Raw genomic sequence first — 12,871 nt, forward strand, 5'->3', positions numbered from 1 at the left:
CGATTAAACTCATTAACCTGGTTAACCAACATTCGTTAACTACTAGGACACTCCACTATAGCCTAGTAGTTGCACTCCCCTCACTATAGATATATTTCTGTCCATCTGATATAACCATGATTAGTAAGTCGATCCTTCACAGGTTGTTCGTAACTAGAGTTGGGTCAATTTACCGTTTTACCCCTGAAGTTACTTCTTGTTTCTTATGTCTCACTGATCCTCTAATGAACAATTGGTTTATGGTCCAACCAGTAAACCGAATCACTCTCAGGCCAATGAGAGGGTGGGGCCCCTTGTTCAAGACCTGGAGTCAGTGCTTAAGGGAACTACCTTTCTTCTATCCCTAAAAGTGGGTAGGAGTGAATTCCGTCTTGCACCCCACGTCCCCAGCCATTCACCAATTCTTACCCCTGAAATGGGAGGCCTGTTGAGTCGGCGAACTAGAGCCACTCTCACCCATGCAAATCTAAGGATAATTCCGAATAAACAGGAGTTCATGGTTAGCTCAGGATTAAAACCGAGTTACCTAGGTTATCGAATGAAAAGAAAATCAGTCTCAACAGTAAACGACTTTATAAAGTGAGAGTAGTTTTCTTCATGGTCCGATCTTATGCAATACTCATTGCATAGGATGCCCCCACTCACATGTCTCCACATGCACAATTTAGTGATCACATTGTTTATATCATATACAAAAGTGGGCCGCATCCATAGTGTCCCCAGAATAAGGTACTCAGCCTTATCCTTATACTATAGATCATTTTTGACTATATACTTGAACTTGATCCACTCTTATGTCTCTACATATAGTTCAAGTAATCATACTATAGCCAGAGTGTTCTTAGTTTATTGAATTTAGATTAATGATCGTAAAGTTCACTTTATTCAATAACAATTTTTACTGAATAAACATCAATAATAACTTTATTGAAAATAGAATATATCTTTGTTTACAAACTATGAGTTTTAGGACATAAAACCCAACAGCCTCAACTTGACGCCTGGTTCACGATCCACTGTTGAGCTACCATTTGGTTCGTGATTTGTGCGTCGACTCAAGTCAACTCTAGCGCCTCAACTCACTCCCATCCGACTCTCCAAACATGTGGCTTCTTGGCTTCGCAGTTCACTTGGTAGCTTTGGCTCAATTTCTTCGGCTTAGATGGCTCAAATTGAATTTTTGGGACCTTTTCTACCATTTTGGAGTTAGTACAACCCATGTTCGTTCAGTTTAAATTATTTGAGCTAAAAAAATAGGATTATTCGGTATCTTTAGATGAGTTAAGCTCGTTAATATATTCTAACCCAAAGTCGTTGACCTTGAGTTGACTTCGAGGAACAAATTAGTGATTTCGGCTTAGGCCAATTAAGTAAATGACTTCACCGTTGGCTTGGTTGGACGAACCGTATGACGTATGATGACACGTTCCTCATGGCCCCTACCCATGTCATGACTATGATTGTTTGACATATGTCATACTGTGTTATGTTATATTATGCCATGACCTACCATGTTACGTTATGCTATGTTATGCTGTGTAGACTATGTTAAGCTATATCATGTTATAAGTTATGCTACAATATGTTTATACCATGTTGAGGAATCATAAGCATTGCATATACATGTTTCATAGAATCGTTATGTTATGAATGAATGGAGGCATTACTTGTATCATAAACTTATGCCATGATTTTAAGATATGGGACCTCATGCATTTATATATATCACATGCATTGGAATACTTCCCCGTTATGATTAATATGGATGCGTACCTTACGATATTTATGTTCGTCATGATACTATGTGAACCATTTCCCTTCATGGTGTTTGGTTGTATGAGTGTGTGCTCGAGCTAGGCCTAGGGATACTTATACAAGTCTTCCTAGTGGGTCCACATGCGCGTGCATGAGTCGTGGGTTCGAAGTACTACACATCCAATCCTGCCTGGACTAGAAAGCGGAGCCAAAGATCATGCCATAATATTTTGGTGAAAGGATAAGTCCCACCGTATTGCATGTGATTGTATTTTTTTGACTCCAATAGTAGGGTTACTTATCCCGAGAATTTCTTGTTTTTTAGGTATTATTATTAGATAAGTAAAAAGATCAAATTCTTTCTTCTCCCCCCTTCTTCTTCCTCTTTCTCAATCCCCAACTTTCTCTCTCTTCGATCGACGGCCACGAGACAACTTTGGCCACCAACTTCCACGACAAGCCATTCACGTGAACCACCGGCGAATCTCACACACAACGTGAATCTTTCCTTTCTGAGGTAACTTCAACGTTGTAGTGGATGTAGTAGACCACTAGAACCTTCTCGGTTGCCGTGGGTAGTGGAATCAGACACAAAACGTGTCGCTGGAGATGAAGGAAAATCGAAGCTCTCATTCTCGGTACCTATCGGGCGAGGAAGACGAACAGTAAGGTCGGATTTTAGCTTTTGGTTTCTGTTTTGGGTAGGTCATGCCATTGCAATATCCATGACCCAACAACCCACCGCTCGAGACCCAAGCCCAGATCGAACATAGAAACCTAATCCACACGTCGACCTAAGACCTGTGCCTCGCCTTGAGTATCAATACTATGAATGTAATTCATGAGGATCTCATGCATGTATGTATGTCATGTTTATCGGGATACTTCCTTGTTAAGTTATGTTAGTACGAACGCGTATCTTCAATATTTATGTTCGCCATGATATCATGTGGGGCTTTCCTTTTCTGTGGCATCTGGTGACATGCAATGTGTTGTGCCCGATGAAGTCAGGTCCAGGGGGCTTGTATACGAGCCTATCTGTTGGTCCATGTGTGCGTGTGTGGGTCACGTGTGGGGAAGTACTACACATCCAACCCTACCCAAAACTGGAAAGAATCAAAGACCATGTTACGGTTTTTAAGGATAGGTCACATCACGTTATGTGTATGATTGCATCACTAACCCTAATACTGCGGTCACTTATATTTTTCAAGTAAAAGTAAAGCTCAAATACACGTATGACAGTGAATACTGGAATGACCATAGAAGTCAAGATAGGGCAGTCGTATGCATCAATTTTCATTTGTGGTTGATAGGTGATTGCTTCATATTTCATGTTAAAAGACTATTTTATTTAAAACTTCTCGTCTTTGAACTAAATGTGCAAGTCCATGGCTTCATATTAAATATTTAATTATGAATTTTCGCCACTTAAATTATTTAAAGCATGCATATGTTGACGTCACTAATTTAGGGCAAGAGAATTAGGGGCGTTATAGTTGATATTAAAGCCCTAGGTTTTTAGGTTACGTAGATCGGCCTACGATGTAGGCCCAACATATTTCTATGGTCCTTCAGCAAATATACCGTCACCGTCAGGTATGTTATTTAAAAATAATAACTGGTTTAGTTAAATGAGGCATGTGATAGATTGATTTTGACACCGTAAAGATGTAATGTTTGATATGTTCGCATGATTATGGTAATGCAAAATTAGACATATTTATTTATTTTTTTAAACCTAAACTAAATAAAATAATTATTTAGTTATAATAAATCAGTAATAATTTTTAAAAAATATATATAGAATATGTTGTCAAATAAATTATTAAATAAAGGAATTACTTATTTACTAAAATTTATTTTTGATAGCAATTAATTATTTTTGAAATGACACTAACAAAACTTTTAAATATTTTTGAAATTAAAAAAAAAAAAAGATAAAAGGGTAACAATAAGAAGTATTTTTAAATTTCTTTTAGTTTAACAAATAAAAGTTACCCGACAACCCGACAACTTTGACCAACCCAACCCGAATTATAAGAGTTGGGTTGGGTTGGATTAACATTTCGGGTAGGGTTGGGTTCATTTTCCTGAATCCAAACTGAATCAATTCGGTTTTGGATGTGTGGATAAAACCTTCGAGTTAACCTAAGCCAAATAAAAATATATAAATTATATTAAGAATTTTTTTGTATTAATAGATTTATTAGAGTGGTACCTTGCCTTCTCTAAGGACACTCACGCCTGAGTTGGACGATATACATTTTTTAAATTATTATTTTGTTTAATTTCTTTTATATTATTTTGTTGTATTAGTATTTTTATTTTTGTTATATACCTAATCATTTATATTATTTATTTAATTTCATGATCTATCATTATATTTTTATAGTTTAACCAATTCTCAAGAAATGTGGTATTTAGGTGTTTTTAGTTTTATGATAATGTTGAACTATGTTAATATGTTACAAGAAATGTCTGTATTTAGTTTTGTTAATATGTTATAATTTTGGGTTGTTACAATTTTGACTTGTTGTTTTTTTTTTTATAATTATTATAATTGATTTGTGTTTGTGTGTGAACTTTTTAATATATTTTAGGTAAGATGGTATCCGAATAATTATAAATTGTGGATAAATAAAACTTAATTTTTTTTGACAACTCGACAACCCAACTGAAAATAGAAGGTTGGGTGACGGGTTGGGTTCGGGTTGTCAATCCAACCGACTCGAACTATGGGTTGGGTAAAAAAAAATCAATCAATCCAATCCGATCCCAACCTTTTAAGAAAGATTTAAAAAAAAAAAAAAAAAAAAAAAAAAAAAAAAAAAAAAACTGCTAGCCTTCCACATGATTATAGTTTTTCCGTTTCCTGAATAAACCCTCCAAAAACCCCAGCGGCCTACTATCTCATATCCAAGTTCTCCGCTGCGCGTAATGAGCAGAAGGGGGCTCAAATCCCTCCACTTTCTCTCACTCTCCTTAATTTCATCCCCAATTAGATCCAACCCCATCTTCTCCTTTCACCCATTTCCGGTATACTCTGATTCTTTCAGAGCTGCCCTCGCTAACATCACTCTATATCGCCCAACGCCTTCCTCCTCCATTGCCCACTTCTCCACTTCTCCGGACGATCTCCAAGGATTGGTTGATCCGGACGAGTCGCTTCCGTCTGAGGGTTCGCGTGCCGAATGCTTTTCGGCCCCAGAACTCTCTTTGCTGCGTGATTCGTTATTGGATTCTCATGCCGACTCGCCTTCTTCAGAGCCGACGCTCAAGTCTGGTAACATTTCAAACGATGCCATTTCGATTTTAGATACAATTCGTAATAGTGATGATGGGTTCGGGGACAAAACCCAAAGATTACTTAGGCGGTTTAGGCAGAATTTGAATCCGGATTTGGTGGTTGAGATTTTGGGTCTTTTGAGAAATCCTGAATTGTGTGTCAAATTCTTTTTATGGGCTGGTCGACAAATTGGTTACAATCATACTGCGTCAGTGTACAATGCGTTGTTAGATGTTTATGAATGTGGTAGCTATGATCGAGTACCCGAGAAGTTTCTTCGGGAAATTAAGGATGATGACAAAGAGGTGCTTGGGAAGTTGCTTAATGTGTTGATTAGGAAGTGTTGTCGAAATGGGTTTTGGAATGTAGCATTGGAAGAGCTCGGGAGGCTTAAGGACTTTGGATACAAGCCTACCCGGTTAACTTATAATGCTTTAATTCAAGTCTTTCTTAGAGCAGATAAGTTGGACACTGCTTATTTGGTTCATAGAGAAATGTCAGAGTTAGGATTCAATATGGATGAGTTTACTCTTGGTCTTTTTGCCCAAGCTCTCTGCAAAGTGGGAAAATGGAGAGAGGCCCTCTTGTTAATTGAGAAAGAAGATTTTGTCCCTAATACGATTCTTTATACGAAGATGATATCTGGACTGTGCGACGCTTCGTTTTTTGAAGAAGCTATGGATTTTTTGAACAGGATGCGGTCGAGTTCTTGCATCCCTAATGCTCAGACTTATAAGATCTTGCTTTGTGGCTGTTTGAATAAAAAACAGTTGGGTCGATGTAAGAGGATTCTAAGCATGATGATTGCAGAAGGCTGTTTCCCGACTTATACGATATTTAATTCTCTTGTTCATGCTTATTGCAAATCAGGCGATTTTTCGTATGCTTATAAGTTGCTTAAGAAAATGGAAAAATGTGAATGCAAACCTGGCTATGTGGTTTACAATATCTTCATTGGCGGTATTTGTAACGGTAAAGAATTACCTGGGCCAATTACATTTGCGTTGGCTGAGAAAGCGTACAACGAGATGTGTTCTTCCGGAACTGTTCTAAATAAGGTCAATATTGTAAGCTTTGCTCGATGCCTTTGCGGCTTTGGGAAATTCGAGGAAGCGTATAAAGTAATCCATGAAATGATGGGTAATGGTTTCATTCCTGATACATCTACATATTCTGAAGTGATAGGTTTTATGTGTAATGCCTCAAGGGTAGAAAATGCCTTTTTGCTATTTAAAGAAATGAAAGGGGCTGGTATGGTTCCTGATGTTTATACATACACAATTTTAATTGATTGTTTTTCGAAAGCTGGCCTCATTCAACAAGCTCACAATTGGCTAGACGAAATGGTAAGAGATGGCTGTGAACCTACCGTGGTGACTTATACAACCCTCATCCATGCATATCTTAAGGCTAAGAAGGTTTCGGTCGCTAATGAACTTTTTGAGGTAATGATAGCCAAGGGTTGTATTCCTAATGTTATTACATATACAGCTTTAATTGATGGGTATAGTAAATCAGGGAATATAGAAAAAGCTTGCCAGATTTATGCAAGAATGAGAGGTGATGCAGACATTCCTGATGTCGATATGTATTTTAAAACAGAAAATAACGTGTCTGAAAAGCCTAATGTTGTTACGTATGGAGCTTTGGTGGATGGTTTATGCAAGGCTCATAAAGTCAAAGATGCGTGTGACTTATTGGAAACGATGTTTTCGGAAGGCTGTGAACCAAACAACATTGTATATGATGCACTTATTGATGGCTTTTGTAAGGCTGCAAAGTTGGATGAAGCCCAAGAGGTGTTTGTTAAGATGGTAGAGCGTGGGTATAACCCTAATGTCTATACTTATAGCTCTCTTATCGATAGATTGTTCAAGGATAAGCGTCTAGATCTCGTATTGAAAGTGTTGTCCAAAATGTTAGAGAATTCTTGTGCTCCTAATGTTGTTATCTACACAGAGATGATTGATGGACTTTGTAAAGTGGCAAAGACAGATGAAGCTTATAAACTTATGTTGATGATGGAAGAGAAGGGATGTAAACCAAATGTTGTGACCTACACTGCAATGATTGATGGCTTTGGGAAAGCTGGTAAAGTTGACAAATGCCTCGAGCTTTTCAGGGAAATGAGCTCGAAAGGCTGTTCTCCGAATTTTGTCACCTACACCGTGTTGATCAACCATTGCTGTGCTTCTGGCCGTTTAGATGAGGCCTATGCACTTTTGGATGAAATGAAACAAACATACTGGCCGAAACATGTATCGAGCTACTGTAAGGTTGTTGAAGGCTATAACCGGGAGTTCATTCTCTCTCTCGGGCTCTTAGAGGAAGTGGAAAAGAATGATGCTACCCCAATTATTCTGCTGTACAGGGTTTTGATTGATAACTTTGTTAAGGCAGGAAGACTGGAAGTGGCACTGGAGCTCCACAAAGAGGTTATATCAGCTTCAATGTCTATGGCTGCTAAGAAAAATATGTACACAACTTTGATTTACAGCTTTTCTAAGGCAATGAAGATTGATCAGGCGTTCGAGTTATATAATGATATGATAAGACAGGGTGTTATTCCAGATCTTGGTACATTTGTCGACCTTATTATGGGGCTCGTCAAGGTTAGCAGGTGGGAAGAAGCACTCCAGTTGTCAGATAGCATATGTCAAATGGTATGTGTCTTGACCACTCTGATTTCTTTTAACTTTTAAAATGTGTTTCTTTTGTTGTGTTGTTCAAATAGTTTCTTAAGTTCGAATCTCCCGACCTCAACACAAAAATATTTTCATATAGCAGGATATCAATTGGTTGCAACGAGAAGATGCATCTTGAAGAGATTTGTGCAGCTGTATCTTTCTTTTTTCTTTTTTTTCTTTGGTTCTCTGCCCGTGGATTATATGAATGCCTCCGAGAGTGTGCTCAATAATTCAGCAGTGGCAACCATTTTGGAGGGTTCTACCATGCACTCAAGAAAACCCTTGAAGTTATGCGACCCATGAAGAACTATTGCAGCTATGGACAGATTTGATTCCTCTGATATTGCCTGTGAGTCGGAAGAAGTTGGACGGAAATCTGTTAGCTTTGCGTTATTCGGGGTCCGGACTTAGGAGAAGGGGTAAGAATACATATTTCTGATTGAATTTTCTTCTATGAGTGGTTCCTAACATTATACCATCCATTTGCTTAGGTTTGAATACCATTTTGGCATCTAAAGTTTTATTCTTATTTTATTTTGATCACTATACTTTTAAATATTTGATTTTAGTCCTTTCTACGTCCCTCAACCCGATTCAACTCAAGAAACTACGAATGGAAGTGGCTTGGCGGAGTTCAGGCGCTAAAACTGAAAGATCGAAAATTCCAAAATGAAATAAGCATACAAGTTTAAGTATCAAAATAGGACTTAATCTCCTCCTTGCGCTTGGAACTCGGTACTAGAATTTATTTCTGTGATTAGGGGTTCGTAGATGTTCTATGATCTGTGGCATTCAGTATGCGTTTTGTTATTTTATTGGTTCAATGTTCCACTTGTGTTGTAATTATGGCTGCTAGGAGTGTTCATGATTTAGTTCTGCACCAAATGAAAAACAGAACATGGCAATATAAGATTGTAGCTGCCCTCAGCATTATACTTCTGTCACGAGTCATGGCGTCGAGTCAGTATGCCAATTTTTGTTCTTTATATTGTTGAGCAGCCTTGAATTGTTGGTAAGTAAGTTGGTAACATTCCCCCCATTCTGTCTTCAGATTATTTGAAGGAATTGAACTGCGAACAGGATGATGAGCTTGTGCGCATTGGAGCTGTTGCTGATTTTCTGCAGTTGGTTTCCCCCCTGAGCCCTACGTTGAAAGGTCAATTTTATGTTGTTTCTTTCCCCTCCTGGAGCAGTTTTTGTTGATAAATGAATGATATCTATATATCTATGTTTGTGTGTGCTTTCAGGTTGTGATTCAAAGGGCCATTCTGAAAGAAAATCTGGAGGAGGCAAAATAGAAGAACAGAGGATTTGCTCTGCTCCTTTATTTGTTGAATCATGTTGGAAGATAAGATCTATGCCCTGTTTTTCTCACTTTTCTTCTTAATTCACTGATTGATTCATAGGAGTTTCATATATTTGAAAAGCCAAAATTAATCTAAGGCTAATAATACAAATAGGCATACAGAGTCGGTGTGTACAACAAAATTGAGATTCTGATTAATAATCAAATCCCTTAGTTTTAGAGTATGTTGTCGTTGGAATTGTTTGTAACGTGTTAGTTTCAGCCTAGGAGCTATCATATCAAGATTTAACGATTATCATCAACATTTTATTATTAGCATGACAATGAGAATTGTTTGAGGAGTAAGACGTTTAGAATGTAAGTGGTAGTAGAGATGGTGATGGGTCACTATTTGTGAGATCCCAAATCGATTGGAGAGGGAAATGAGTGCCTGCGAGGACACTAGGCCCTGAAGAGGGTGGATTGTGAGATCCCACAGAGCGGACCATTTTTTAAAAGTGTGTGGAAACCTCTCCCTAGCGTATGTGTTTTAAAAACCTTGAGGGGAAACCCGAAAGAGAAAACAGGATAATATCTACTAGCAGTGGGCTTAGGTTGTACACTCTTGCTATGATGTATGCATTGACGGAGTTTGGTCGGGTGAGATGATCATTTGTAGTATCAAAGTACACGTTTGTTATGTCACAATTGCACTCTTGTGGCAGCGAGATAGTGATTGTGCAACACCTGTTCTAACCTGGCGAACAAGTCAGCTGTACGAAAGTCGGACTTTGCGGACAAGCTTGAGGTATGATCGAGTCTTGAGTCACGTTTGAAAGAAATGTTTTTATAGAACGTGAGCGGGGAAATGCAATGAAAACAATTTGAAAGAAATCAATGTTATAAGCTAAAATTGAATAAGCAACCACCACGACTTTGATAGCATATAACCCAAGACATGAAAAATTGACAACTAATCTCATCCCCTTCTATTACACTTTAGGGCATTGTAGTCTTGGTAGGTGTAGATGTAATTATGGTGATCGATTAGACGCCGTATTGATACAACAAGAATAGTAAAGATCTATCTAACATGAAAGTAAGTAAAAAGGGTTTGGAATGAACATGCGGCCATGAACAACATGTCTAGGACTAGCATGTCTAGGACATCCGACATGCAGCCACAAACAACACGCATTGAATAAACATGACCACGACACTTTACACATCTTTTTGTAATACCCCATCTTTGCTTACATCCATCAATCACTTCTCGAGGGTGTTCTTCATGTTGCTTCTTAGTGTTAGAATACAACAATATAACGTTTATAAACCCATCACAAATGAGATTAGAAAATTCTCGAGACCAAGTTCATGATATCCATTGAAACTACGAGCATAGGAGAGTCCACGAGACATCGCAATAAAATCATAACAATCATACCTTAATCAATGGTATCTTGATTGTAAGCCTATTTTTGAGAAAACAAAGTATTTGACTATACTAGCCATCAAGTTCCGTGCTCTTCGGGAGGTCTATACTATGCGTACCGAGGTTACAATCTAGCAAACTACTAGAGGATTGTTTGAATATTTGTAGCTTAGTGACACATTTGACTTACTACTCACGACATAGACATTGGTTGCGTGTTTGAAATGTCATATAACTTTGTTTGTTTTGAAGACAAGGATCCCATTTTTTTGGCTTTTAATGCTTTATTAGTTTTATTGCAAATTGATGAGAACTAAAATGTCAAACCATTTTCTTATGCTACACTTCTAAAATAAATAAATAAGACAATTGTATAAAATTATGAAATTAAATAAAAATAAAATAATTACATGTATGTATTTTTATAAAAAAATTAACAATAAATTTAAATTGTTCGGTTCAACTCAATCTAGCTTTTGGGAGCCCATTCACTAACCCAAATCATAAATTTTCATTTATTTGAATCAACCCGATCCAAATAAGTTCATAATCCAACTCAATTCATATGGATTGGGTTGGGCAAAATATACTCGAAGTACCCTTTAAAAATAACTTTAGAATGGAAATGCATGCAAACAAAGAAAACCTAACACCACTCGTTACTCATGCTTAGGGTTTAGGGTTTAGGGTCCAAAAATGTTTTTCCTTTTATACACAACTGATCGGATCTAAGTAGAGAATAGTCATACTAAACCTGGATGGAAGCTTGGATCATCTTTGTTTTATTTATAATTAAACAAAAATTCAAAGTTTAAACAACCCTACTTTTGAGATAAAGTTAGAGAAAGTTCGAGTAGATATTTAATCTTCTCACTCTAGCTTCTCACGAACCCACTCTAGTTAGGAGGGGGTAGTGCACCCATTTCTGGCGTCGTAGGTCTTCTGGGCGACAAATCTCTTATCTGGGGTGAACTACTTTTCTGCTCTTAGACTTTGGTAGTTTACTCTACTTAAACAGTATGTAATTGGTATCTTGGGTCAAAGCGCTACCTTGTAAAACTCTTGCTCTAATGAGAACAACGTGGTGTGTGCTAACTTGCTCTCATTATCCATGGGAGGTTAGCTGGTGAACCCTACCCATAGGACTATCTAGTCATCAAAGGTTGGGAGAGCACCCCCGTGCTTGCTAGCTATTAAGACTGCCTTCATAACTCTACGTCCCCTCTCAGGATGGATATGTTGTGCAAGATAATTCAACTAAACTATTGGTCACACAACCCTAACTGGCCTAGGCTCGACTCAATGGTACTGGTACTAGAGTAGAAAGGGAAGTAGAAGCATGGATGATACTGTACCAACTGTTAACGACTTGGAGGCTACCTTTTTCTTGCTAAGTTGCTAGAATATTTCTGCTCTTTGACCATACCATACGTAGTGAATGACCACTAACCTGAATTGAGGTGTGTGCTAACCTGCTCTCATCATCCATGGATGGTTTAGCTGGAAAATCCTTCTACAGGACCATAAAGTCACTAAAGCTTGGAGGGAAACACTCCTATGTGCCGGCTAGCTACTGGGTCAACCTACGTGGTCCCATGCACCCCTCTAGGAACGAGTTTATAGCCTAGAGGCCTTGTTCAGGAGACAATGAGCCATTTTCACATGGTTTGGGCACCTAGTCGTCTTGACACAGGTCCCCTATTCGGCATGTGTCTACTTCGATGGTATGATTACCTGAGTACAAATCACAATGGAGCGAGTACTGGAGTGGATAGGTAGCAGAGACTTTGATGACACCATCACACTACTATCAGCCTGAAGAACTACCTTGGTTGTCCTTGGTTGCTGGGGAGGTCTTCTAGGTTCTTAGGGGCTTCTAGGCGGTTTAAATCTCATCTCTCGTTTCAAGAATGCTTGTGGTTAGCTCCTCACGGCTAATCCAAGTCTCTAGGTACACTCAAATCTAGACCTCTGATAGCCGCTCACGATCCTGGGGTGCAGGGTCTACTGGGAACGTTTTGACGTAAGTCAACGTGTATACCGCACTAGCTGTACCACCCTAATATTAAATGAGTTCTCTCATGCATGCTTTGCTAGAGAGATATACCTATCGATCACCGAAGTATGTAATCCATAATTTAAACTTCTCCTTGGTCATATCTAGGAGCTGAGAAGGTTTATTGGATTCCTAGGGTAGCTAGGTAGCTTAAGCGGGCTTCTGGCGTCAGGTTGCTCTATTCTGACTCCTTGAGTCTTTCTTAATCTAGGAGCACTAGGGTCTAGACCCTCTGACTTATCACTCACGATCCTAAGGTGCACAGTCTATCATCTTGACTGTAACGCCCCTAATTTTCAAACCTAATTAGTGACGTCACCCATACATACATAATTCATTACGCGGAAGCTCATCATAAATAACCTTG

At 38.3% G+C, this 12,871-nt stretch overlaps 1 protein-coding gene across 4 annotated transcripts; it reads left to right on the forward strand.

The window, feature by feature from the left end:
- The first annotated feature begins 4,626 nt into the window (after positions 1 to 4,626).
- On the forward strand, positions 4,627 to 9,261 carry LOC111807714 (Tetratricopeptide repeat (TPR)-like superfamily protein). Of its 4 annotated transcripts, XM_087129017.1 has the most exons (5): positions 4,627 to 7,707; positions 7,829 to 8,150; positions 8,588 to 8,691; positions 8,783 to 8,887; positions 8,979 to 9,261. In XM_087129017.1, the coding sequence occupies exons 1-2, from the start codon at positions 4,696 to 4,698 to the stop codon at positions 7,865 to 7,867; spliced, it is 3,051 nt and encodes a 1,016-aa protein (XP_086985143.1). In that variant the 5' UTR covers positions 4,627 to 4,695; the 3' UTR covers positions 7,868 to 8,150; positions 8,588 to 8,691; positions 8,783 to 8,887; positions 8,979 to 9,261. The 4 variants fall into 4 exon arrangements, with proteins under 4 accessions (XP_086985143.1, XP_086985142.1, XP_023549324.2 ...); XM_087129016.1 differs by lacking the exon at positions 8,588 to 8,691; XM_023693556.2 differs by lacking the exon at positions 8,588 to 8,691 and having other exon boundaries at positions 7,832 to 8,150.
- The last annotated feature ends 3,610 nt before the right edge of the window (positions 9,262 to 12,871 follow it).

Source organism: Cucurbita pepo, chromosome 12 (assembly GCF_057944985.1).
Source record: "Cucurbita pepo subsp. pepo isolate OVF chromosome 12, ASM5794498v1, whole genome shotgun sequence".
Classification (NCBI taxonomy): Eukaryota; Viridiplantae; Streptophyta; class Magnoliopsida; order Cucurbitales; family Cucurbitaceae; genus Cucurbita; species Cucurbita pepo.

Coding starts and splice junctions, on each gene's coding strand:
- LOC111807714 (XM_087129017.1), top strand. CDS start 4,696: ATGAGCAGAAGGGGGCTCAAATCCCTCCACTTTCTCTCACTCTCCTTA. Junction 7,708..7,828: donor CAGATAGCATATGTCAAATG/GTATGTGTCTTG, acceptor ATTTTCATATAG/CAGGATATCAATTGGTTGCA.